Genomic DNA, 26,527 nt, shown 5'->3' with positions numbered 1-26,527 from the left:
TCTTAGCCGACGAAAGGTCGTCGGCTAAGATCTTAGCCGACGAATTAAGCTGACAGGCCGACGAAAAATTTTCGTCGGCTAAAGTGCTTGTCCTGGTAGTGTATGGTATATAAGTAAGTTGTTGGATTTGGGCCACAAAATGGAGAAATTTGAACAAAAATGTTAAGGTGCGCTTATGAAGAAAACAATATTAAAAATAAGACTTTTATGAAATTTTCTATTTTGACAACCTAAAAACTCTCCAATAAAGTAGTCAATTCCACGTGTAATTGACAATATGGCTTCTATAGTTAAATTTGACACAGCCAAAGGAAAGAGTCATTCACTAATCACTATTTTATTATTCTTTCTCTCTTCACTTCCCCGTTGTTTTTTCTTCTTCCTCTAAGAAAGAGTTTTATATGTTTTAATATTATGAAAATAATAAAATAAGTTTCAAATTTAACTCTTTTATTGGAGAGAAAATAAGTCAAAAATGACATTGCTAACTCACATGTCAAATTTTGAAATTGACAAAAAAATTTAACATGTTTGTTGGAGATGCTCTTAGTGATTTAATTAGCTATTGCACAGATGATTGGCACGTGGTGCTCATATGCGCATTCATTTCCTGTATAAATAGGGAATGTTCCTGCCTCATGTTGTAACAACCAAGAGACCAATTAAGCAATACAATTCAACAAAAGCAAAACCCAATCAAGAGAAGCAACAAACATTTCAACATATTATTGAACTTACAAGCTTACAATCACAAATTAATCATATAATTTTTTCTTCATGGGAAAAAGACTTCAAGTACATAAATCATTTTCGTTACAATTCAGTTAACGCTTGTGTAAAATGATAGGAGCACCATGTTGGGGTTGAATAATTATACGTGAGAAAGGAGCATGAGTATAAGATGGAGAAAGCTCAAAGGTGAAGTGTTGCAAGATCAATGATAAGGCCAGTTTCGCTTCTATCATGGCAAAGTTCTGTCCAACACAGATCCGAGGACCGGCACCGAAGGGGAAGAATGATAATCGGTTCTTTGTTGCCCTAGAAACTCCTTCAGAAAACCTCTCTGGCTTGAACTCGTTTGCATCATCACCCCACAGTTCCTTATCATGGTGAATGAGCAGTGTTGGTAAGCCTACATCGACTCCAGCTGGCAATAAGACTTTTGTAAGCTGTGTGTTCGTGGGAACGGTTCGAGACATCTCAACCAGTGGTGGGTATAGTCGAAGAACTTCATGTAAAATCATAGTTACCTGGGATGTAATGCATTCAAGCCAAGGTTAACATATATCACACAAAATCGGTCCATTCCCTAAGCAAAATTCATGTACAAGATGAAACAAGCAAGAACATAATGGATCAGCAAAAATGTGAGTTCATTTCATCTTGTGTACTTACAACTTTCAGATGAGATAGGCCATCGTAGTCTGGCTTGTTGCTTCCGAAGACTTGCAGAACCTCTTGTCTTGCTCGGTCTTGCCAATCCTGATTTTGAGCAAGTAAAATCATCGTCCAAACCAGCAACACTGAAGTGGTCTCTTGCCCAGCAAAGTAAAACAGCCTACACTCTTCAATACTCATCCCAACATTTTTGTTGTTCTTCCCATTCTCCTGGATATCGTTCAAGCTAGACTCAAGAAGTGCTCCTATTAGATCATCTTTAGTGGCTTCACCTGCCTTGATGTCCTGCTCTCTTTTAGCTATAATACCCTTGAGTAAACCTCTTATTTCTTTGTCAATTTGCTTCATCCTCCTGTTCATCTTAGTTGGTACAAACCTATAACCACAATACAGTTTGAGAAAATTAAGTAGGCATTTATGAAGGATATCCAAGTACACTTGTATGGATTATCTATAGGTTAACATCTTAAATTTTTACCTCCATCCTGGAACAGAAATATAAAGTACGGCTTTTAATGCATATCCTGTCTGTTCTTTTAGGAGTTCAAATACTTTCCTCCCTTCTTGATAGCTACTCCCAAATGCTGTTCTAGAAATCACATCGGCTGTTAAATGTTGAAGAGAAGGGAAGACATCCAACTCACATAATGAACCCCCTTTAGACACTGAGCTCTCCCATTCCTTGATCATATCATTACAACTTTCGTGGATTGCTGGTAACATACGCTGTAACAAACAATGCAACCTAAGTTACAATTATTTCGACACCTTCAGAATGTCATATGCATCAGGGGCGGATCTAGGTACAAGCACCATGAGACTCAAGTCCCACCCAAATATTTTGGGGAAAAAAATTACTACTTATAGTTATCGTTAATTTTATGGTGTGATTGTAAGATTGTTGAGTTTAAGTCCCACTCAAATTCCTTCATCTTGTACAATTACTAATCAAATATTTTTTGGGATAGTCTCACTCAAGTCCTAGCTAGCATTGACGTGATCCAAGTGCCTAACTTACACTTAATTTCATTTTTGTTAAAGAAAGAGATAAGTTTCTCTATCTTCTCAAGAAAGATATACGTTTATGTTGTCTGTTGTCTTCTTTTCTTCCTTGCCATACCCTTGTCACGCAGTATCAGTGAGGACGCGAGGTTGTCGGTCTTATTGAAATGCTTATTTAGTTTTTTTTTTTATTACGTCTAAAGTGTTTTATGAATTAAACAAACATTGGAGTGGTAAAGGCCCACTACATCATTTATGACTAGGTTTATCTTTATTTTCAATCTATAAATTTCTCTAGCACCGTCAAAAATATTTTCATACTAAAAATCCAAGTCCCACCCGATTGCGATTCCTGGATCCGCCCCTGATATGCATGTACTGCTCTTCACCTTTCTGTCATTCTGTGAGTGTATGGAAGTAAAAGAAACAATAACTCCGGAGCACTAAAATGAATGTCTGTCAGTGCTAATAACATTTCCTTGTAAATTTCATATTGAGAACTACATATCATACCTTTAGCTTCTCCACATGGAATGCAGGGTTGATAATTCTTCTGTGCTTAACCCATTTCTCTCCTTCATAGGCTGCAATACCTTGTGCTAGCAACTTAATAAGTGGGCTTGGTTCTGGTTTCGGAAAACTATCCATTTTTGTGAGGATAAGTTTCACATCTTCCGGATTCATTATGTGAACCATTGGTGAGGTCCCAATCCACACAAAAGAGTCCTTACCTGTAAAAGATACAACTCATGTAAGTTTTTGTACTAAGAAACCAGATAGACTACACTTCTTCTTTTGCATCTGTGAATGTTTAAGCTCATGTCTATCTAAGTTTACAACTCACCTCATGCTCAATCATTGGACCCGCAAGCATGGTACTAAACTATATATCATTAGCAAACTACATGTATATACACACGTCAAGTTCATACATACATATGCAACAAATTATGCATCATCATAGAGTTTTTGGCATGTATGCATACCGTAAGTTTTCAGGGTTTGATCGTCAAGAGGGGTGACTCGTGGTACTATGTCATGGGAGGTTGAGAGGTTCATGGGTATAGATGATGCTTGTTCAAGAAGGTTGGCGTTCTCCTTCAAGTCTCCATACATGAACCTGTAGGTGTTGCCTTTGAGGCCTTGCTCTCTTAGCTATCTTTCTAGCTTCTTTGGCTTAAACCACAACCGATCCAGAATACCCCACACCCATCTTGTTACTATGCTAGCCAAAACAAGGCTCACAGCGGCCCAGGTTGCCACTGTTACTTCCATGTTTGACATCGGTGTATGTGTGGCTGGCTAAGCTAGGAGAGAAAGAAAGAACCAGATAAAGAATTGGAACACAGAGATGGTATAGTACTGAACTGAGGACCTGTAGAACTTGTGACTTCAATGGAAGGAGGAAAGTGCCTTTATACAGAGAGAGAGAGAGAGCTAGCAAGCGTTGTTGTTTCCTTGTTGCCGCTGGCTGCTGAGGCCAGTCGATCTGGTGAAGTCGTGGTCTATGCAGTTAAAGAAAAGCCATCCACCCAAATGACCAGCGGAGGAAAGTGCCTTTAAATATTTGAAACTCGAGGACTTTTTCTACAAATGGGAACAAACCCCCTCACAGAAATGTCAAAATGAATGACCATTTTGTGATCAAATTGTATACTTGTTGCTTTACGAGTTATATTCTGATTGGAACCCTTGTGGCTAAGCAGCCCTATCCAGGGAGAACTTTGACGTTGAAGAAACAAAGTGGCAACAATCAAAGGGAATTGAGACCGATCATCCCCCAGTGTTTCTTGCAAGAGAAGACATTGGATTGGGAGAGAAGCTGTTATTTCTGATCACAGTTGATCTTCTGGTTAATCTCCATGCAAAAGAAGGAGAAAAGTTCAGGCTCCCCAAAATGTTTAATTCATCGCATCTATTTCACTTACAATAAACGAATTTGGACGTTACACAATTTAGCCGATTGTCCAAAGAAATATATCATAATTAAGGTGAACAAACAGATTAGAATTGTCGAAAAAGAAGTCTTATGTCTGTAACGGATACCTTTATTGTTCCCACTGATATTGGTTTCGGTAGTTCACACTTCAGATCACTGTAAATTGCAAGGGAAGAAAGAAACTGAACATTGAATAAAAAAAAAAATGAATTTTGTCTGTTGCTGTTCTTACATATCTTTTCTGATGTAAATTTTAACTTACAGGTTACAGCTAATTACACAACGGAAAATTGGATACAAAATGACCTTCAGCCTAAGTCCTAATCATGGGCATAATCAAGCACATTATAAAACATAATGTTAATCATATCACTAGGATCGGCAACACATTTGAATTGAGTATTCCCGATTTCAATAAACAACTAATCTATTTCAACTCTTCGGATCCAAAACCTGGTCTGGATACTGTTCAAGAATAATGTTACAGTTGTTCATACTGCGTGCATCTAGGAGTCCATGATTCCACAATTTGATCATAAATAATCTCCAACACCTGACAAATCATATATCTTTGAGACTCCACAGTTTCTCATCAAAAGCAAAACATGATTATAACATTTTCCCTGAGAATATAGGACTTGTACCAAAATGTGTAGCTTACTAGCTTGCTTAGTAAAACTTCTCTCACATGTGCAGACACCACTTATTTGCTATGAATAGAACTCTTTCACACTGAATAAGGTATGTTTATGCATGTCATGACAACTGGTGTACCATTTCTTAGTATTATCTAGACAGATAAATACTCAAAGCCAAGAGCATCCCTTGATTACGTGTCACTAAAATCTTCATGAAATAGTCACCAAATATAAACTAGATATATGCATAGGTAAAGTAATCAAGTATGGCAATTACCATATCAGGGCCGGGGAGTGCACAAGCTCATGTGCATGCAATCTTGAAAATGCCTCGCATGCCCAAGGAATGTGGCCATCAGCCAACACCCTGCCATTAGTAAGAAAACATGTTTCAGAAGAGGAACTGATAGAAAACCAAAATTGGTCCAGACATGAAAATGAACTCATCCATGATGAAGTCATTGAATGCAAACAAAGAGATGCGAAAAGGTACCATGACATCCAATAGCAACAGTGTTTCCTATCTCAGATAATTAAATTATAAACCAGGCACATGGAGGAATGTTTAGACTCAAGCCAAGATGAAACTTAGTATTGCATCAGTTACTTGGTAAGATATGATTCTAAAGGTTATACCAGCAGATACAGCTAACTTTAATTAGATTATTGTAACCGACCTGACCTATCAGCTTATCAGCCTTGAGATTTTGTTTACCGATTATCATACAATTTAGACTGCTACATTCATGGAGGGGTCATCGTATGTGTATGTCGAATAGAAATACTAGATTAAAACTCCTTAACATGTATCAAAACTTTGATAACTTATTCTTATTATAGACATGGCTGATAAACAAATTTCTGTGGATACAAAAAACAAGATCTTGTTCACATGCTTGACATATACTATTTCAATACATAAACATTCCAGGAGTTCATCACTTGAAATTTAGACTGCACATGCCACAGTAAGATGTGTGTAGGAATTGATGGATCTGTAAACTTAAACTACAAAGTGCCACAGAAAAGAGATAACCACCCTCATGAAGCTAAAAACAAAAAAGTAAAGTGGAGAGAAAAATTTACTGTTGCTTTCTCACGAAGGAGTTCCACATATGCATCATTTGCTTCTCATCTTTGGTTACATCAACGAAATCATCAAGCATCTGCAGTAAAGAGAATAATATAATACAAGTTATGCATTTGCTTTCAGTACAAAATCTCAATTTTCCGAGAGAGAGAGAGAGAGAGAGAGAGAGAAGGAGGGGAGACAATTATACCCTGCGATCTTCGAAATCAGCAACATCATCATCAACCTCATCCTCACTATCTTGATCGGACAAAACTTGTTCCAACGTCATTGGCTTCAAACATAAAAAATAAAAAATAAAAAATTGACAGCAAACATTAAATTAAAAATTCAAACAACAGTGCTGAACAGAAGTGACATCCAAACACAGGCCAAAAGGACAAAACCAAATTGCAATAAGACCGTAAATCACACAACTTCGATTTTAAAATAAGTGATATACCAAACCTAACAAGTAGAAGATGTAACTACTGAACAGCTATCCAGTTTCTCTTTCAGTACATTTTGATGCTTTATAGTTCACCCCCTTACTAGAATCAGACACATACCAAAATCAGATTAGGAAAAATTGCACACTCTCGATAATCTTATTTGATGATCAGACTAAGGGTTTTTTTTGTCCCCCTATACAAAGAATGACCTAGTCTGCCACTGTTATGATATAACAATCCCAGTATATAATTGGGTTACAATAGCTTTTCTGGTTCATATGCAAGCGGAACCATACAATTAGTTTTGGGCCAGTATTTCATCAGACCCACCCTCAACTCAGTAAGGACTGATCATGGAACAATAATTGGGCCATTCAAGCATAAATTTTCCAATTCCAATTATTGAATCACTTGGGATAACAAAGAACTAATAGCTCCTAGGATATAAAACAGAGTCATCAGTCATTGATTGAAGTAAACCTGGGCTCTATGTGAGTGAAAGAATTGTCGCTTCCGCAGGAGGGCACAGCTGAAAATGTAGAGAAAACTTCTTGATAAAAACCTTATTAATGTATGCGGATAAGAGCAGGAACTATATAACACATTGAAAGATATATAGACGGTATCATGGTATTTGATAAAAGATAATATATAACATAATCAGATACTAACGAACACATACAAAACAGTAAATGGGAAAAAGGCTCTGTACACGGCATTTGCATAACTACTTCAGATAACTCATTTTTTGTCCTGTTGATATTAATTTATAAAAGCTACGTTCAATTAGACGAAATAGAAAGGCCGAAGCTAATGAACTGAGAAGGAATGAGTAGCCATGTATCCCAGCAACAACGATGGATCTTAATAAGCACATAGACCGAGTAAATTTAATGCGTATAGTTGACCTTAATGAACTAGCTCTACAAGAGTACCTATACTGCATTTATTCATGATCAGTAAGTAGAAAGGGAGAGTGAAACATACTTTCTAGGGTCTGAACGTTCAACTGATAATTTTCTTGTCTTTGCAAACAGTAGCATTTGAGAAGGTGCAAAATTGTTTCCAGATGATGATTGGATACAACCAGGATCAGCATATGACTGTGGTATTGAACTTGAAACCCCTGGAAGATAAAAAAAATAGATGAAACAAATTGCAGACTGTAGCACCAACCAATCATTTTAAATTACAGCAAATTATTTCACCTGTTATCCTGGCCTTATCACCCTTACTTGAATGAGCATCTGAGCAAAGGCGTGTAAGAAGGCAGTGTCCAAGAAAAGGAGCACAAAAGGAGATATTAGTTCAGTCTGGTTAAGCAAATAACATATTAGCAAACTAATTTCAAGTCATTTTTTTTTAAATTTGCAAGGCAATATCGAAGACAACTGGCAGGTTTATTGCTATACTGAAAAGTATTGAAACAACTGGCTGGCCCTACCTTTTCAATCAGCATCCAAACTCATGGAAAAAGAATAGCTATTCATCATTTCACTCCAAAGCAAGTCCTTATAACAGAAACATTGCTCAATTGCTCAGGCCTAATTTAAGTGAATTTTTCGTAAAAATAGTATTGGGAGGATGCTTCGTAGGCACCTGAAGGAGATTATTACATAGCTCTCCAGGAGGCTCCAGGAGATCAATCATATCTCATTTGCAGTCAGCAGTCTGGAAATTTCATGTTGCAGGACATTTGCAATTCATTATGTCAGGAACACTTTTGAGTTCCTAACTAAAATCCAATCAACTAGATAAAAACATGACAAGGATAGGTTGATTTCCATAATGGATGCTCCACACACTTGTCTTTCAAGAAATTACTCACAAGTAATTTATTAATGCCCAAGTTTTCTTCAGTACTAAATATATCGATCTGAATTAAGTGAGACTTATTTTGAGCTAAAAGACGGTTGTTAGATAAAGTTCAAAATCCCAATTTGTTCAATCCTTTTCTGTCGCTCCTACCCTCTCACAATTTAGACAAACACCCAAGTACATCTATGTACGTATTAATAGGTGTGCTGGGATAAAAAATGGTGAAGCTTTAATTTATTAAATAAGTGATGAGAGCTAATCAGAGTTCTGGGCTTGATCTCTTCAAGAGATATATGCTGATTGAAATATTCTTTTATAGTATTTCTCTACAAGAACTGCTTGTCCTTCTATTCTTCTATTTCTTTTATTCTCAAAATTTCATTCATATTAAAGAGAACCAATTCATCTGTTTATGAATCGAGAAGAAATTGTACCATCAGCCTTGTCCAAAAGCACACAGAGTCCTGAAGCCGAGCCCGAGTGTAAGACGTGTGGATGTACATGCTTTGAATTTTGATTTAGGCTCTTGGGTCTTCTTCGTCGAAGTGGCTTTGAGCTGGACATGGCATGAACTTCCTCATTTAGTTGAAGGCATTCATAAATCTCAAAACTACACAGACATAAGGTTACTGAAAGTTATTGGGTCAAACTCTAGCCCAAGAAAGAATAGAAACATACCAAAAGAAGAATACTTGTAGCTTAGGATCAACGCCATCAGCAACAATCTGAACAGAACATTTAAGATTTAGATTATTTGATTTAGAAATCTAAACTGGCAAATTTGTTTGTACCACTCAATAGAGCTAGATATTAGACTGGTGTATTTCGATAACAAATTATCAAAAAAGACATCAGTCATCCTTCAGCTATTGTTTCTTATTTATCTTTTGAGTAAGTCAGCAATTGATGAAATAATAAAAATAGCAGTGTACTTTCATCTGTCATCTACTCATCTTCAACAGCCATTACTAAAGATTCACTTTACCACTGCCACACAGATTTTCGGGAAGAGAAAAAAAACAATTAAGTCATATCATGATGATCCTCCAATCTAATTCCAAATATCACACAGTATAAAGTAGTGCATTAGGACAGCTTCCATCTCTGGAATAAGCACTACTTGATGGTGAATAAATATATAGATAGTCTATATTAAGGGGATAAGAGATGTTGATATGGAATTTGATCATGGAAATGTTACTTCTGCTCTATCATTCACTCATGTGAAATTATGAGTAAATACCTCAGATGTCCAATTGTCAGTTTTCACAGAAACATTTACAGCTTGACACTCTTCAGTCACCTACAAGAATGTCCATCAGTTTGTTAGTGATAGTCTAGCATATCAAATCAATGTATCATACGAAGATTACAGATTACCAACCCAAAATTCAAAGTTGAAGAGATCATGCGATGAGAGCAAATGATATTTCAGACCCTGTAGAAAGAAGATTGAACAAAGCTCAGCATAAGATAACAAAAGTTCTGGCTTTTCACAGTGTAATTCCTAAGGTATTAGGATTTAGAGATTCTATTCACTTCAACAACCACCCTCTCTTTCTCTTTCTCAGTCTCCCCCATCATGTGTGGGTCAAGACCTCAACTCACTAACTAACAAGTGTCCACATATTTTTAAATGTAAATCAAGGGGTGTAGTCAAAGTTTGAACACATAATTCTAGCTTAGTTTTCCTAGTAGCTTAAGCTGTTAGGATAAAAACATAGTATATGATAATAAACTACAACATGAAAGAAAACTAATAAAAAAAATGGGAGAGGTTCAAACCTTAAAGCTTGCACATTTAACCAAACAAAATGGACAGGAAAAATCTTCAGTCACTGTGAAACAAAGTAAGGAGTATTAGTAGGATTATGCATTTCAGGATACAAACATAGAATAAATTTCAGAGGGAAAGGCCTCAGTGACAAAACGTGTCAAAGAAAAAGAAGCCAGAAAATGCTATGCTAGAAAGTTTGTTATTATAGGATTGACAAGTAAACAGAAGTAGGGCAAAAGCTTAATAGTTTCATCGCAACTCTAAGATTCCAAATTGCTTTGGAACAAAGCTATTATAATAAGGTCACTAAGGATTATTAAAGAGTCATTAATACCTTCTGTCCTTTGCAACGTATTGTTGTAGTATCTATAATTAAAAATCACATTTCCTGCCCTTAACCTGGACAAACAAGCAGCAAATATCTTTTAAGCAACTTTCCAGAATGTTACAGATTAGGAAAAATGATTTCATAGAAGCAAAAATATAAATAACTGACTATTATAGAAGATGACTTTGCTAGTGAGAGATGTAAATTACCGAATAATATGAGCTAATGATGAAGAAGGAATGTCATTACGTATGTATGTATTATAAGGAGATTTTTCCCTGGCACCAAGCTCCTCTGCAGAGATATTGACCTGCACTTGCTGGGATATGATCTTTGAAAGCCCAAACCACCAAGAAATAACAAATACCAAAAAAAACAAATACCCATCAGAAACAGTTGCCTAACAGTGAAACACCTAGAGAAACAAAGATTTAAAAATACTGAATGAAACACTAAAACTAAGACTAGAGCATACCGAAGTTTCTGGATTATACGGAATTGCAATCATAAGGCACTTGTCCTCATTTGAACAACTTAACTGCAACAAGAAGAAAGAAGACGTAATAAGTTGCAAGTTAAAGAAAGAAGATCTAAATTGTTACTTTTGGTCCAATCAGGAATAAGAGATTATAATAGAGAAAATGAAATTTGTTCGAGGAACTATAATGCACAAAGCTTTAAGTACACTCGCAACCAAATATGTCAAGAAAAAAGACTATTATGTATCAACAGTCAATAGTCATATGGTGATGCATACCTTCAAAAAGCAAGATTGCATGTCAATAGTTGACATCAACTCAGCTCTCTGTCCCAAACCAAAATTAGGTGAACTCTCCCATGATATATAAAGTAATTCCAGCGGTATCTTGCTCCATAGGCAATACCCTCCTACATTTGCTGTCAAGTTAAAGAAAAATTAATTTGGATTCTGGCAAAATAAATTTGGGAAAAACTTCTAATGACTGGGTGAAACTTAATTTTTACCTTTCACTCTACACATTGGTGATTAGAAACATGTGTTAAAATTAGAGACCTATAAAAGGGCATGATAATTTATACCAAACTCTTAATTTATCTCACTTTAAGTTTTGGTTCAAATAAGTTATGAACTTAAGCTGTTGAAATCCCATGTTTCTCTTAAATTGTTCTCCCAGGTGTTCTTACTTTGTGACTTTGGTTTTAAATTTATACAATATTGAGCTTCATAGGGGGCCAGTATATTCTTCCTGCTATACGTTTAATTCCTCTTCTTCTTTTATGGATTTCCAAAGTAATACCCAACTTCTTTGTTGCCAACTTAATCAAACAATTCTCTTTCTTTTAGAAAACCAAAATAAAAACCCGCTTTTGATGACAAACATGTACCTGTGAGATATATAGTGTAAAGTTATGTGAATCTAACTAAAGAAAAACAAATTGCACAAGAATGTCCAAGCTAACACACTTTTGACTCCTCATATAGCCAAAACATGTGAGCAAACATGTCAGGAGAAACTGCAGCTTGTCTTACCAGGGGAGGATGCCATATCCATTGGACCTTTGGACAAACTGATTCCACGCAGTGGATTTTGCGCACCCACTGCAAGGAAATAGTATAATTAGCCTGATTATTGAAATGACATACACATAAAACAGCTTCAATACCAATCAATTTTCACAAAACAATCCATACCAAAGCTGACAAGCAAAATTGCAAGTGATCCCGATTTAGCCTCAGATGCGAGCTTGTTGATGTCAGGCAGAATAAAATTTGCTTGATGTTGACCAGTGCCATCAACCCCAGTCAAATTGCTTAACATGCAAGCTCGACTGAATCGATATGTAGCATTATACTAGATTTTCATCAAAGACAGAATTTCTATCAAACATATATGGACGAAAACCACCCAAAGAAATTTAAAATAAAATAAAAAATAAAAATATAAAAAAAGCCAAAACCAGCTGCGTCACAACAATAAAACATAAGAACAATAAAGATTTAGAAAAGCACATACTGATCAAACCATTCACAGACTGAAGAAAATGCATACCTCTGGAGCCACAACATCAGGAACTAGTCTCGCCAAAAATACATACAAAGGAAAGAGCTGCTGACTTTGTACACCTTCTCGCTCATTCCTCGAAACCGACACTGTCATTTGTATTCTGAAGTACATCCAAAACCACACCAATTCAGTATAAACTAAACCTCCACACATAAATGCCTACTATATCTACACAACAACAGATAAATTTACTCGAAAAGAACGAAATTTCGGAATCCTTATCAAACATTAATACCTCTTTTTGTGCTTGGCCTCCCTCTTGTAGCTCAAACATCTCTGAAGGAAAGCCGGCTACACGAAAACAAATCACTAATCAGACATTCAGTAGCAATTACTAACATTTCGATTTCGACACTAAAATATACGAATTATTATTTACATTTCTTATAGCACGGCGTTGGAGGATGTTGTAGAACTCAACAGGCTTGCAATAAATAGAGAGGCTCTCCTCGGCGGCGGCGGCGATCTCTTCCTCCGACGACATCCGCACGTGCGATTCCTGCCGGCACATGTTATCAACCCTCGCGGTTCGAGCGTACCTGCAACATTCACCAAACAAAGGTCATAAACCTCACCACGCCTTCTTTTCAATTCAAAATTTTTCATTGAAAATCGAAGCGAGAGAGTATGAAGAAACAGACGGAGCCAGGAGGTGGAATTGAAGCTGGAGAAGACGAAGAAGATGAGAAGATTCGGCGGATTGGGGTTTGTGATTCTTCAGGCTGTTTGGTTCGGAGAGGCTTCTTCTTCATCGAGAAATCGAGCCTCCTCTTGTATCGGAATCTGTGCTGCGATTCAAGCTCAGTGATGGTTCTAGTGTGAAGCTGCCATTTTTAGTTTTGCTTTGGCAGCTGGGAAGAAGAAGGAGGAGGAGAAAAGAGAGACCTTTGGGGTTTCTTTTGTCTGTTAGTTTCAGGTGTGGTGTGTATTTTGTGGGTTTACTATTTTATCTTCTGTTTTCACTTGTGAGCTATTTTCTGTTTTTCCTTTCTTGTTTTGGTAACAAAACTTACCTGGAAAAGAAAGAAAATTGAGGAAGAATCTAGTCTTGTCAAGTTTTTCACCTACTAGACTCATGAGTTTGAGTGTTGGTCTCTTTTTTCGGTTATTAGTACTAATAAATTAAATCGTTGTGGTGTAAAGTTGTCAGAATATCACGCCAACACGTTGTTATAGAAATGTTTTATGTCGTGGTATAATTGGATCCGTGTAGTAGATTTCGTTTTCATAGAGATCCATATAGTAATTTAGTATAATACGATTTGGCATGGGCCTTGACTCCTTGAGTGATGGGGAACTACTCCATCTCTTTGTTGAATCAGTCTTGCTTATCCATTGAAATAAGTCTATGTAAGATCTCATTTCATATTTTCATTAGCAAAATTTGAAGTATTGCTAAAGGAAACTTGGTCATTTGTTGTGTTCGGAATACAAAAGGAAAACGAACACTAGGAAAAAAAAATAGTGTATGAAATTAATCTAATGTCTCATTTGATTCGTGTATATGGAGAATCAATAAACTCGAATACTTTATTATTTCTTATGTTTAAATACATTCATATCTTCTAATTTAGAATTTAGACCTCTCCTCAAATTTTTGCACCCTTTTAAAGACTCATATATTCACCAGTTGTACCATCATCACCATTCATTCACTTCTTTTCTGGAGTATCTATCACACACTGACACACCTGGAATCTCTCTGTCAACCCGCACCAGTTTTGATTGGCTGGTCATAGATAACCAACACTGGTGCTGGTTGGCAAATTTGATTCCGACACACCTCGATCAGGACTCGTCCACTCCTTTTTTTCTTTCCTTCTCTCTGGTCATTTTGCAAGACAGCAACTCATGGTAGAATTCTACAAAGACAATCTCTAGAGCAAGACATGAATTCCATATGGGATGAAATCTTAAGACAACAAACTCTGGGAACAAAACAGTAGACACAAATACAAGTCTGCTTAATTGTAATCACTGTAAACTGTGTTCTTCCGGAAACAAAATACTGAAAATAGTACAAATAGTCAAATACAAGTCTGCTCAAGTAATCACTCTAAACTGTGGTCCTTTGAAATAAAACAAATATGAAGAGAAAGAGAACTAATGGAAGGATTGTCACATATGCAGATGGGAAGGCACAAAACACTAAGAAGACGCTTTTATGCCGTCAATCACAGAATCACTCTAATCCTCATAAAGCACCTTCTTGATAATTTCAACTTGAACAGCTTCAGAACCCCATTTAATCATAGAAGTTTCTTTGAAGATATCTTTTTTTGGAAATCTACCAGAAGTATAAATAGTCATCTTCTCCAGAACTCGACCGTGTTTTAGCAGATACTTGGTCACTTCCATCTCATCCTGATATCCAATGCAACGTTTTCCTCTAAATCCCCTTATGGAAATGGTCTTCAAGTGAGACACCAGACAGTTGGGAACAGATTTTGGTGGAATCCAGTTGAGCACTTTTGTTTGCTTTGTAGTATCAATCACCTCATCTTCTTTCTCAAGAAGTTCAATCACCTTGTAACGTTTTCGGGTTGGATAAACACCGTCGTCTATGACAAGACATTCTAAATGAGGTGATTTCTCAAGCAACTTCATTAGATTTCTCCACCAGTGAGAGCAGCCAAAATGAACCAGCCTTAGTTTGATCAAATTATCAAAAGCAGGCACAGAGCAAGCCTTCATCAAAAGAACAAAAATTTAATCAAACAACAAGTCAGGCAAGAATTTATTGAAGACTACTTACGCATAATATGCTAATTTGTATCATCATCAATCGCCAAAATGAAGAAAGTGGTTTTCATTCTAAACACTACAATCCAAAATACTAGAATTGGCATGTTATAACAGATAGAAATGTAATAAGAATACAGATGATATATAACACAGCAGAAGGGTGTATCTATTTTCTTTCTATGTATTTTTCTTTCCATCCAATAATCCTCTCCACCAAACATGATATACAACATAAGAATCAAGATAATTAGGATAACTTGAACTTAATAAGCAACTTACCTCATAGAAGCTCCATGAAAGAGAGAGATATTTAACCATAGAAATTGCAGTCAGGAACTCATTAGCCTGCCTAACATCGTCCTCCTCTTCCACATCATCTTCACTGGGATGAAAACCAATTGTGATATCGGCTTCGACAAGCGATTGTGTGTTGTTCAAATTAAAATTTGACAGAGAATCCTCCTTGATCTCAAGCTTTTCAAGGGCCTCGGCATCAATCTCAATATTGTAATACTTATGCATATCATATGGTGAACAGGGAAACTCTAAGCTTATCGTCTTCAATTGAGGCGCAGAGATGCTGAGATCTTCGAAGAAATGTGTTCCAGGATCTCCATATATAGTAAAATGTTCAAGCGCATAGAAATGAAAACATCCCGTCGTGCTGTATAGACCGCCATAGTTTTCAGCTCCAAAGTGGCAATGGAAGCGCTTCAGACTTGGGAAACATCCTAATGCATCCCCATTATCCATGACAAACACTGACATTAGCCTTAAAACCTCAAGTGATTTACAAGTCATAAGGCTTTCAGGCAACAGAAACATCATGTTTCCACTTGAACGGACAGAAAGAACTAGTTCCACTACGTTACACCTTGCTGCAGTGCTAATCCAATTCTCGACGCGATAGAAATCCTCAGGAGCACAATGATTGAAATGAAGGTGGAACTTTTGAATGGTGGATGATGGATCACGACTAGAAAGCACACGATCAACGAAAGCTATGAAATCATCATCACGGTCGAACTCTTCATCACGGAAGTATAGGTTGGGAACAGAGGTCCATATGTTCTTCCACCTTTTAGACAGAATGCTCGTTCTGACAACACTTTTGGTTGATGGAAGAAAGGAAAGTATGTGACCAAGAACAAAATCCGGTAACTGAGTGATCCTATCCTCACCCCTGATCATTATTAAGACAAATTGTTATGCCCCAGACTTTAATTGGCTAGTTTCAGTAATTTTTATCAGCTAATTTCAAAGAGATATTTTCATTTATTTCAATACTGAACAAGCATGACAACGCACTTCCAAACATTTCTGAATTTTCTCAGAAAAATCAAACTGAAAATGAAATAACAATCTCTACTACTATAAAGCCAAGCCCTCAAAAGCTTCGCCAAATTGTGAACTTCCATAATTACCATTAATGAATCAACTAACACAAATAAAAATTAAAGGTTGTTACAATGAAAGCAAAATAAAAATAAAAACAAATTAAATAAATAAATAATCATAAAAACTACCGATTAGTAGGATAAATAACTGTATAATACGGTAAAATTAGTAAGAGGGATAGTTTCGACACTTAGATGGATAAGTATGTATCATGATCTATAACTAGAACACTGAATATATATGTCGACCCATATCAATTAATTTGTAGAATATATACTCATGCAAATTAGTCATGTGCCAAGAACCAGATTTGAACTGGTGACACGAGGATTTTCATAACTTAATTAACCGTTCACGACTTCACGCTTATCTTTAGTTGATCGTGATTATGATTCCGTGCAAGTATGTACGGGTAAAGGCAAGTATACATAAACCAAAGGTCTATATATCCTTTTTTTTGTTTTTGAGAATGGACAAAGGTCTATCTTTGAATAAACCTCAAGATCCATGTATTGCGAAGATTAGATCTCATTATTTTTTCCTTCAAAATGAAATCCGTAAACATATGGTAAAACTGTAAGTCTAAGTGAAAACTGAAAAGAGGGCTAGCTAGAAACAACATTACCTGAACGGTCGGATTATTTTCAGCGAATAAGAGGGATACTTATCTGAGTACAACAGCCGCCGAGACATTTTCACAGTTTGTGAGACTGCAATTCTGATCCAATTTGAAAGTGAACCCTACCCTCTACTACACTCTCGAACATTTATATATTGATTTGATTTCTTTTATCGACATCTTTGCCCGACTCTATTCACTGTATCAGTGAGATTTGAACACGTCACTTGTTACAATCAACGTACTACAGCTCAGATTTTATTCATTATTTATTTATTTATTTATTTTATTAGCTATTTAGCTTCTCTATCCAACTGTATCCACGATATTATTAGTGAGGGCGAGATTTGAACACGTTACTTGTTCTAATCTACGTAACGTACCATAACTCAAACAGTTGTAAATTTACTTATTTAATGTTTTACTAGCATCTTCACGACTTCACCCAACTCTATAGTGAGAAATGAACACGTCATTTATTCCGGCCAATGTCAGAGCACTATATGTCAAATTAAAAACATTTACTTCAACAATGCAAGCATATTAGAATTTCAAAAATTATAAATAGTCATAAACGGTCTCAAAATAGTATCGTTTCCACCTGAAAAGGCTAGGAGACAGCAAGTTTAGACTTTAGAGTTTCATTCTGAGACAACAAGTTTTATAAAATCAGGCCAAGACAAAAGGCGATATATATATATATATATATATATTGAATTTGTAAGACAAATATGTGTAAAGAAAGAAAATTTTATAGAAGTCACATTTTCAATATTTTTCAATATAAGACCGCCCTAATCATTTTATCCATATAAATCCAGTTTTAACATAGAAATGTAGGTCCTCTGAAAAGATTTTTAGATAATTCAAACCAAACTATGAGCTAAACTAACCTAGTGTTTGGTTTTGCGTGAATCAAGGACTAGCAGCTAGTTAAGTGCAGCTACACACTCGAAAGTGAGTCTTTCATATCTTGGCCTCTTGCTATAACATTCTGATACACACCAAAAGGTTTAGAAGTTTACATGCTTACACTGTTGAATATTGAACATACAAAAATAATACAAAAAGAATACGAGTAATGCATGATTAAAATATGGTATTTGGTAAAAATTCTCCTTATAATGACTCAAAAATTGGTCATTATGTCGTCAATCAAGCGTGCCAAGGATGTAAATGATGATCCATTTTCCATTACAGCCTTTCTACTCTTTTCTTTCATCTCTTTAGCCTTTCTCTTCACAGGATCCTCACCGTCCATTAAGCATGTTACTGCTCTCTCTACCTCCTCCGCTGTTACTAAAACGTCGTAATCTCTATGCTCGATCTTAATTCCTACCGCTAATTCTAACTCTTTCACCATCTCAAACGCATTCATTTGTTGCTCGGCATATATAGGCCATGTAGCAATTGGTACGCCGTACCATGCACTCTCTAAAATTGAGTTCCAACCGCAATGTGATATGAACCCTCCGATTGCATCGTGTGCTAACACTGCCGCTTGCGGGACCCACCCGCAGACCAAGCCCATCCCAACACTTAATTCGTTCTAAAAGGTCATCGACCGCTTTCTCGAGATCCATATACTTGCTTGAAAGGCCTAATGCCTTGGGCGGCTCACGCAAGGACCACAAGAAACGAACCTTGGCCCATTCAAGCCCAATCGCTAGCTTTCTTACTTTAGGTCCAGTAAGACTTCCCATGCTTCCAAAGCACACAAATACCACAGAAGATGAAGGTTGATCATCTAGCCATTTCATGATGGTATCATGACCAACCTTCTCCGAGTACCGGTCATCCGGTCCGGTGACATCAACGACTGGTCCAACCGGATAAACTGGCGGACCTCGACCATCAGAAACAACATTAAGTGCATATGGTTCAAGTTCGTCAAATGTATTCACGATAATGCCCTTTGTTTCTCTATACCTATTTGCATGATGCAAAAACCAAAAGTACCCATCTCCTTTTCTTTTGAGCATCACCAAAGGTAACACTTGCTTGGGTACCGGATTAACAAAACTCGGTATCACCAGCTCACTACTAAAGTCACCAAACTCAGTCGTGGTTGTTTCTTTGTCTAGGGTTGGCAAATGAAGCATGAACCCTAGAAACCCAGCTGGGGAAGTGAAGAACAAGTAAGAAGGAACCTCTAGTTCCTTAGCCACATCAATCATTTAAGTGCAAAGTACGTCCACAACTAATGCGGCGAGTCGGATTGGAACCGAGTCGGAGTCTGACTCGGCTTGCAAGGTATCAGTGATTGCTTGCTTGACGTGGGGTTTGTAACTTTCGACATGGAGAGATGTCAAGGCTTCCATTGATCGGAAATGATCCTTCGGAGGGAGGTCTATGAGAGGGAGGTCGATGAACTAGATATTATTGGCAGCGTAGGCTTCGGCTCGGGACTTTGCATATTGGTTGACCATGAGCATATTAGGTGCCGGAATGATGGGGATCAGTACTGAAAATCGATCGTCGCGATTGGTAATCTGTCGTGCAAACTCGATCATGGGGACCAAGTGACCTATACCTGGGCTGGGAATGATCACCACCATCACTCTTTCTTTAGTGTTTGGTTCTAATTCCATCTTACTCTCTTTTTCTCAACTTAGTCAAGCAGGTACTATATATGCTCTTCTTGATCTTTGATTATTTCATGTGTTTATATATACATGTGTCTAATGAAACGTGAAAGTTAAAATTGGTAACGTTTTTTTCTTTTTCTTTTTTTTGAGAGCAAAATCGGTTGATACTTTATTTTGAAACCGGTGTATATATATGTTGTTTCTCTTGGCTAGATGTTACTAGTGCCATTAAGAATATTGATGAATATAACAATAACAACAGAATCAAACCATTTATTTTAACATGAAACTGGCAAGCGAGCCTTGAAACGGAACACATAAATATAATTGTAAGTCTATTAGGAGTCTAGGATCAAGATCATAATAATCAAACTAGTTTAAGTAATATGATTCAACTTGAGCATATATAATATACTATTTCGAATCATCAGTTGCCAAATTGAAAAGAAAACAAAAGAATTTCAGTAGTAAACAGTTTGCTTGCGGTAGTTGGTACAGCAGAAAAGAAACTATATATAGAAGCATGAACATAAAATTATCGAGGTGATTGATTATGTGTGAGCAAGGGAAAAACCTTTCTCCTAGTTTTGATACTGATTAGTTAAACGGCAAGTTTTGATAACATCTGCGCCAAGGCAAAAGGCTACAATTGTATTTGCAAAGAAAAATATGTGTAAACAATAAATGATAACAAATCCAATGTTAATTGTTCAGTTTATATCTGGAAAATGGAAATGGATGTCCTCTGGAAAAGAATACAAAGATGAAAAGAAAGTAAAACTAGTGAAAGCTTATAAGAAGAGGCATTCACCTTGATAAAACATCTTCTCTATCAATTCAACGTGAACAATCTTCGAGCCCCTTTCACACACTGAAATTTCCTAGCAGATTTCATCTGCTGTACTCCTATGTAGACCAGGAGTATATATAGTCATCTTCTCCAAAACTCGACCATGTTTTAACAAATACTTGATCAATTCCATTTCATCAAGATATCCAATGTGTGCCTTTCCAGTTAATCCCTTAATGGAGATAGTCTTCAGGCGTGACGATAAACAGTTAGGAACATGTTCCGGTGGAATCCAATTCAGCACTTTCGCGTACTTGGTAAGGTCGAACACATTTCGTTCAGTCACCTCAGTTTTCTCAGGAACTTCATTCATGTATGCTTCCATCCGACTTCTGATTGGATAAAACCCATCGTCTATTTCAAGACATTCTAGATTGGGTGATCTCTCGAGCCACCTCATTAAAAGTTCCCACCAGTGAGAGCCGCTAAAATCAACCAGCGTTAATTTGCTCAAATTATCAAAAGCAGGCACAGAGCAAGCCTTAATCAAAAAGAAAATATATAATCAGAAAGCAACTCATGCAGGAATTGATTGACTCTATATTACTTAAGCATAACATGCTATTTCAAGTCATAACTTGCCGAAATGGAGAAAAGGGAGTTCAGTAAAAAACAGTATGCTTGCTAAATAGTACAACAGAAAAAAAACATATAGAAGCATGAACATAAAATTACATGATGCAAGGGACGACAACCCTCTTATCAATCTAATGCACTTCAAACTCCTAGTAATGCTCTTCACCAAACATGATATATTAAAGTAAGTAAGAAGCTAGTTACGAAAACTTACTTGATAAATGCTCCATGAATCGAGTGACAAATATTTCACCATCGAAATTTTTTCCAGAAACTCATTTGATTGATTAACAGAGTCCTCTTCCACATAATCTTCATTCTTAAACCTGTAGTCCAATATTGACTTCGACTAAAAATTTTGTGTTCTCAAAATTAAAATTTGAAATAGAACACACATGGAGATCAAGTTTTTCAAGCTTCGGGGCACCAATAGAAAAGAAGTACATATCATCCGAATCATCTGAACTGTACAAATCTATCCTTAATGTCTTCAACTCAGGCGCGGAGATGCTAAAGTCCAACAAACTGTGTCCAAGATCTCCATCTATAGATAAATATTCAAGAACAGGGAAATGAAACAAATTCATGGAGATATCACCGCGGTATTTAATTGTTACTTGATCATCATCAACATCGACCTCAGGGTCATAGATTTTAAAATGGATATGGACGTATTTCAGGCTTGTAGAACACACCACCAATGTAGGCATATTGATGATAAATACCAACCTCAGGATCAAAATCTTCAGTGACTTGCAAGTCAAAAGGCTCATAGGCAACTCAAACATTTCGTGTTCTTTAGGATTGATAGAAAGATCTAGTTCCACCAGATTACGTACATCTGACAGCAGTGCTAATCCAACCATGAATTTGAGAGAAATGCTCAGCATGGCAGTTATTGAAATGAAGCTTGAATCTTTGAATGGCGGATAAGTCGCGAACAAGAAGTACACGATCAACAAATGCTATAAAATCAGCAGATGAGGAGAACTCGTCATCATTGAAGTACAAATTGGGAACATCTGCCCAAATGTCCTTCCACCTTGTAGACAAAACACTGGTTCTCACAGCATCTTTTGTTGACGGAATAAAGGAAAGTATGTGACAAAGAACAGCATTCGGTAATTCACTGATCCTATCCTCTCCTCTTGATTGATTCTTGGACTCCAAATCCAGTTTTTCCCTGATGGGGGTTTCAGGACAAGTTGCATGTTAAGTTCCAATCTTTGCAATGACATAGGGGATTTTCATATTTCTGATAACAGAAACTGAAGCAGATGAAACAATAAAACAACAGGAAATCGATCTCTTTGCATCACTCTCAAATATCTCCATGAAAAATGAAACAAAAAGAGAAACAATTTACGTACACAGACTATTGCCTAATATGCATGAAAACCTCAAAATCAATATGATAGAAAATTTCTCTTTCGCACAGATCCTTGGATTCATTTCTTAATTTTCGTTGATGTCTTCAACAATAAAGAGACTATATCTAAATATATATACGCAGTACAACTAGGGTTAGGATTTCAATCTTTATTCTATCACGTTTTCTTTCGTCTTTTGAAAACCAAAATATTACAAACAAGTCTGACAACAACAAAATATTACAAAGAAGAATAGTACCTGAAGGATCGAATTTGTTGCTGAAAGATGAAGGCATAGTCCGAGAGTGAGAGCGAAAACCTCCATGCACTCTCACAGATTTACAGTAGTTATATCCGTCCGTAATATGGGGCTTAGCGGCCCAATGTCTTATACCCGATGGGCTGGAAATTTTTTATCACGATCAAATATTTTCTGGAGCACCCTAAACCCTAATCCTATACTAGATGAATCAAAATGCCAAATACTGTTTAGTCTGTATCCTGAAAAAATAATTGTGGAGCAATGAGATGTGGGGGAACAAGTTTCCAACGCTTTAGGGAGAGAGAGGCAGCGAAATGTCAAGTGTGTGTGTGTGTTTTCATCATTTATTGTCCATTTTATATTATTCCGATGTATCATATCAGACTGAGGTAATGTGTAAAATTAAACACTCTTGTAAGGAACACCCGATAAGAAGGCATCCCATCTACTAGACTACAGATTGATTTGAATACTATTTCTCTTGATCAAGAAGAAGTTGAAGCTGAGCGATTAATTTGAACACTATTTCTCTTGATCAAGAAGAAGTTGAAGCTGAATGATATATTGTAATTTCTGTAATAAAACGTTTTAAAACAAAAAAATTAAAAAATTGTCATTTCTGTGACTACAGGTATAGCAGCCTCCTCTCATATATAGTTTACTGAGATCGACTTAGTTTTCTTAAAATGAAGAATGAAGGTGAAAGAAAACAGCTTGTATTGATAGTAGAGGTAATTGTACAGCAAAAGATGATGATTGATTCTCCCAGAATTGCAGTACACCAAAATATATAAAGGACAAAAAACTGCAGACTTGTTCTCCAAGTTGATTATGAATTGGGCATGTTGATATGGACTGGGCCTGCTGCACTGGGCCAACTAGGATATGATCTATATTATTCTTAACATCCCCCCTCAAACCTGTGCTTGGGGAGTCGAGGACAAGTTTGCAGCAGAGACTCCTTTCAAAATAATCTATCAACCAGGAGGAATGAGAGGACAAGATTGCCATAAATTCGTAGACGCACAAGCTTGCCGAGAACTCATTAGATATCTGTTCATAGCCGGCATCCCATCATGATCCCGCACAGCTTGAATTGCTTCCAGTTCTAGTGAAACCTTCATTGGAGTGATAACTTGTGTTGGAGAGAAATTGTTATCTGGCAAGGCAAGACAAGAACTTAATTGACTAGCAATGGAGGGTGGCACAGGTTGAGTAAAGATGGAAGCAGACAAAGCCTTAGGTATTTGTATGGAAGTTATTGGTCTTGTCTCTAGACCTGCTTCATATGTTTTGAGTGACCTCACTCCTCCCTTGTGAAATTTCCCAGATTCTGCTACAGATATACTATCTCGAAGCTTTATACGATCTATTTGAGCCTGTGTTAGCAAGAGTGAAGGCTTGTCCATATATGATGGATCTGTCAGTACTGGATTAATAACACAAGGCTCAGCAGCATGACCAGAGTATTCCTTGAGATCATCCATTTCATCAGTCAGACAGCGAGCAAAATAATCATCACATTCAGTATCAGAAGGAGGTTGAGAAGCATTGTCACCGTTTTGTTCACCAAAACCGGCATTGTAATTCTGAAAGTTGGTCTGCAACTGTTTTGAACCATTAAACAGCATAACCCCTGAAGTAAATATTGGCTGAAAACTAGGAGAAGAAGGGACACCCATAAATCTTCCATTTTGTGGAACAATATCTGATGAAGTTGGTGAGGAAGCTGATGTGGGTGGTGTAGCAAAACCAGTGCTTGCATTCATAGTGTTATGTGGTGAAACAAAACCATATTGTGTGGTTGCAGGGGAAGTATTATATTGATGCACATTAGTCAAACCAGAAGAGGCAAATAGATTTATCCCATTTTGAGTGACACCATGATTACCAACAGAAGAAAGCATATTAGACTGAACAAAACTGTAGCCACCATTTTCTGACCTGCCATTTTGATTCATAGATTTGCTAATCTGAGGTGCATAACTATAAGCTCGAGCATTTGAAAAGTAATTTCCACTCCCAAGATTGTTGTTGTTCAGCAAAACACCAGAAGGACTACACATGCTTTGACTTTGAGCAGCAACATATATAGGCAGGCAAAATGACACAGGATTCCCATTCATATAGCCACAATTATACAGACCTTGAATTTGAGGAATATTACTAGGCATGCTAAACTGAACATTTTGAGATGCAGGACAAACTGAACCACATTGAGCTATCATTGTAGATAAAGAGGATAAATTAGCCTTGTTTTTCAACTCAATCTCATATTCAGCAGAGAGTAATAAAGATCTTACTTCATTCATGTTCATACCACTTTTTCCTCTAATAATTTGCCGTGTGTGACCATACTCACTTGGAAGACCAGCCAGAATCATAAATTTAGCATCTTGATCATTCATCTCAACTCCTGCCACAGCTAATCGATCTCTCATATATTTAAAACGCAACAAGTACTTGTCTATTGAATCATAACCTTTTTAATGTTGTGTAATGCAGCCTTCAATTGCATAATATGTGATTCAGAAACAATAGCATACCTTCGCTTGAGAGTAAGCCATACCTCCATAGATGTTTGACAACCTATAACCAGAGTTAAAGCATCTGCAGAAAGTGTGGTAGTAATCATGAAGATAAGTAAACCATCTTGTTCCGACCATTTTTCTCGAGCAACAGAGTTGTTGATGAGAGAGCCATCATCACCAACAAGAAATTGTGGTGGACAGAGATGAGAACCATCAATAAATTCATAAAACCATGACCACGAAGGTGATGTTGCATCTGAAAAGCCCAGGTAGGATAGTTAATCTCGTCCAATTTGACCGAGATGGTGTCGCAGGTTTGAGTCGAATACGCCATATGCTTGAATATTCACACCAACGAAATGAAAATAAAATTGTGGAAAATTTCTAGGGTTTAGATCATAAAAATTTGGGGGTTTCCCTATATTGAAGTATCAATTAGAAGAGGATTGCAGCGGAAGAAAGGTAGTCAAACGCAGGTCAGGCCGCCATGGCTCTGATACCATGCTGAAAATCACACTCATGTTTGTAAAGTTTGATGAATAAGAAAAATAAAGCTTCACACAAGAAACGAAAGGCACAGAGCAAAAAATGCAGAAAGGCAAAGTAAAATAGAATAAAGGTGAAAGAAAACAGCTTGTATTGATAGTAGAGGTAATTGTACAGCAAAAGATGATTGATTCTCCCAGAATTGCAGTACACCAAAATATATAAAGGACAAAAAACTGCACACTTGTTCTCCAAGTTGATTATGAATTGGGCATGTACATATGGACTGGGCCTGCTGCACTGGGCCAACTAGGATATGATCTATATTATTCTTAACACATGGCCTGGAGGATAAAGTCTATATAGACCTGGAGTATAAATAGTCTTCTTTTCCAAAACTCGACTATTTTTTAACAAATACTTGGTCACTTCCATCTCGTCAAGATCTCCGAAACATCCTGCTCCCTTTAGTCCTTTAATGGAGATAGTCTTCAGGCGTGACGATACACAGTTAGGAACAGACTCCGGCGGAATCCAATTCACTTCTTTTGCATACTTTGTAAGGTCATCACCACTGCCTCTCTGTCAGTAGGTTCAAAGACTTCAATCACCTTCTTTTTTTCCTCAGCAACTCTA

General features: G+C 36.8%; 3 protein-coding genes, 1 non-coding gene and 1 pseudogene across 5 annotated transcripts; all 5 read right to left on the bottom strand.

Annotated features, from left to right (window-relative positions):
• Positions 1 to 824: 824 nt before the first annotated feature.
• LOC101293104 lies at positions 825 to 3,675 on the bottom strand (annotated as a pseudogene). The gene is made up of 5 exons (XR_184836.1): positions 3,387 to 3,675; positions 2,914 to 3,131; positions 1,877 to 2,124; positions 1,396 to 1,774; positions 825 to 1,250 (listed from the first exon to the last, which is right to left on the bottom strand). The product of XR_184836.1 is annotated as a secologanin synthase-like (transcript).
• Positions 3,676 to 4,499: 824 nt separating this feature from the next.
• LOC101296777 (polycomb group protein EMBRYONIC FLOWER 2-like) lies at positions 4,500 to 13,344 on the bottom strand. Its single transcript, XM_004300628.1, has 22 exons — positions 13,108 to 13,344; positions 12,846 to 13,005; positions 12,702 to 12,757; positions 12,452 to 12,566; positions 12,094 to 12,253; positions 11,932 to 12,000; positions 11,179 to 11,318; positions 10,897 to 10,959; positions 10,631 to 10,752; positions 10,428 to 10,492; positions 10,102 to 10,154; positions 9,701 to 9,754; positions 9,560 to 9,619; positions 8,995 to 9,041; positions 8,751 to 8,872; positions 7,707 to 7,745; positions 7,486 to 7,624; positions 6,979 to 7,027; positions 6,258 to 6,341; positions 6,064 to 6,143; positions 5,255 to 5,344; positions 4,500 to 4,892 (listed from the first exon to the last, which is right to left on the bottom strand). Exons 2-22 carry the CDS (start codon positions 12,975 to 12,977, stop codon positions 4,772 to 4,774), a joined length of 1,860 nt encoding a protein of 619 aa, XP_004300676.1. The 5' UTR covers positions 12,978 to 13,005; positions 13,108 to 13,344; the 3' UTR covers positions 4,500 to 4,771.
• Positions 13,345 to 14,653: 1,309 nt separating this feature from the next.
• LOC101292806 (F-box/FBD/LRR-repeat protein At4g00160-like) lies at positions 14,654 to 16,402 on the bottom strand. The gene is made up of 2 exons (XM_004301929.1): positions 15,491 to 16,402; positions 14,654 to 15,154 (listed from the first exon to the last, which is right to left on the bottom strand). The coding sequence occupies exons 1-2, from the start codon at positions 16,400 to 16,402 to the stop codon at positions 14,654 to 14,656; spliced, it is 1,413 nt and encodes a 470-aa protein (XP_004301977.1).
• A 1,955-nt stretch (positions 16,403 to 18,357) lies between these two features.
• Positions 18,358 to 19,405, bottom strand: LOC101292513 (UDP-glucose flavonoid 3-O-glucosyltransferase 6-like). The gene is made up of 2 exons (XM_004301928.1): positions 18,751 to 19,405; positions 18,358 to 18,662 (listed from the first exon to the last, which is right to left on the bottom strand). Exons 1-2 carry the CDS (start codon positions 19,403 to 19,405, stop codon positions 18,358 to 18,360), a joined length of 960 nt encoding a protein of 319 aa, XP_004301976.1.
• A 5,824-nt stretch (positions 19,406 to 25,229) lies between these two features.
• LOC101296574 lies at positions 25,230 to 25,978 on the bottom strand. The gene is made up of 2 exons (XR_184779.1): positions 25,444 to 25,978; positions 25,230 to 25,290 (listed from the first exon to the last, which is right to left on the bottom strand). It is a non-coding gene; the product is annotated as an uncharacterized LOC101296574 (transcript).
• Positions 25,979 to 26,527: the final 549 nt, after the last annotated feature.

The sequence above is a fragment of the Fragaria vesca genome, linkage group LG5 (assembly GCF_000184155.1).
Source record: "Fragaria vesca subsp. vesca linkage group LG5, FraVesHawaii_1.0, whole genome shotgun sequence".
In the NCBI taxonomy this organism is placed as follows: domain Eukaryota; kingdom Viridiplantae; phylum Streptophyta; class Magnoliopsida; order Rosales; family Rosaceae; genus Fragaria; species Fragaria vesca.
Note: the sequence above shows the minus strand (reverse complement) of the source record. Positions and strands in the feature narration are given on the sequence as shown.

Coding starts and splice junctions, on each gene's coding strand:
- LOC101296777 (XM_004300628.1), bottom strand. CDS start 12,977: ATGTGCCGGCAGGAATCGCACGTGCGGATGTCGTCGGAGGAAGAGATC. Junction 10,155..10,427: donor TACGTTGCAAAGGACAGAAG/GTATTAATGACT, acceptor TTTGTTTCACAG/TGACTGAAGATTTTTCCTGT. Junction 7,028..7,485: donor GAACGTTCAGACCCTAGAAA/GTATGTTTCACT, acceptor CTACATTTTCAG/CTGTGCCCTCCTGCGGAAGC.
- LOC101292806 (XM_004301929.1), bottom strand. CDS start 16,402: ATGATCAGGGGTGAGGATAGGATCACTCAGTTACCGGATTTTGTTCTT. Junction 15,155..15,490: donor TTTCATGGAGCTTCTATGAG/GTAAGTTGCTTA, acceptor CTTTTGATGAAG/GCTTGCTCTGTGCCTGCTTT.
- LOC101292513 (XM_004301928.1), bottom strand. CDS start 19,405: ATGATTGATGTGGCTAAGGAACTAGAGGTTCCTTCTTACTTGTTCTTC. Junction 18,663..18,750: donor TAAGTGTTGGGATGGGCTTG/GTCTGCGGGTGG, acceptor ACTCAATTTTAG/AGAGTGCATGGTACGGCGTA.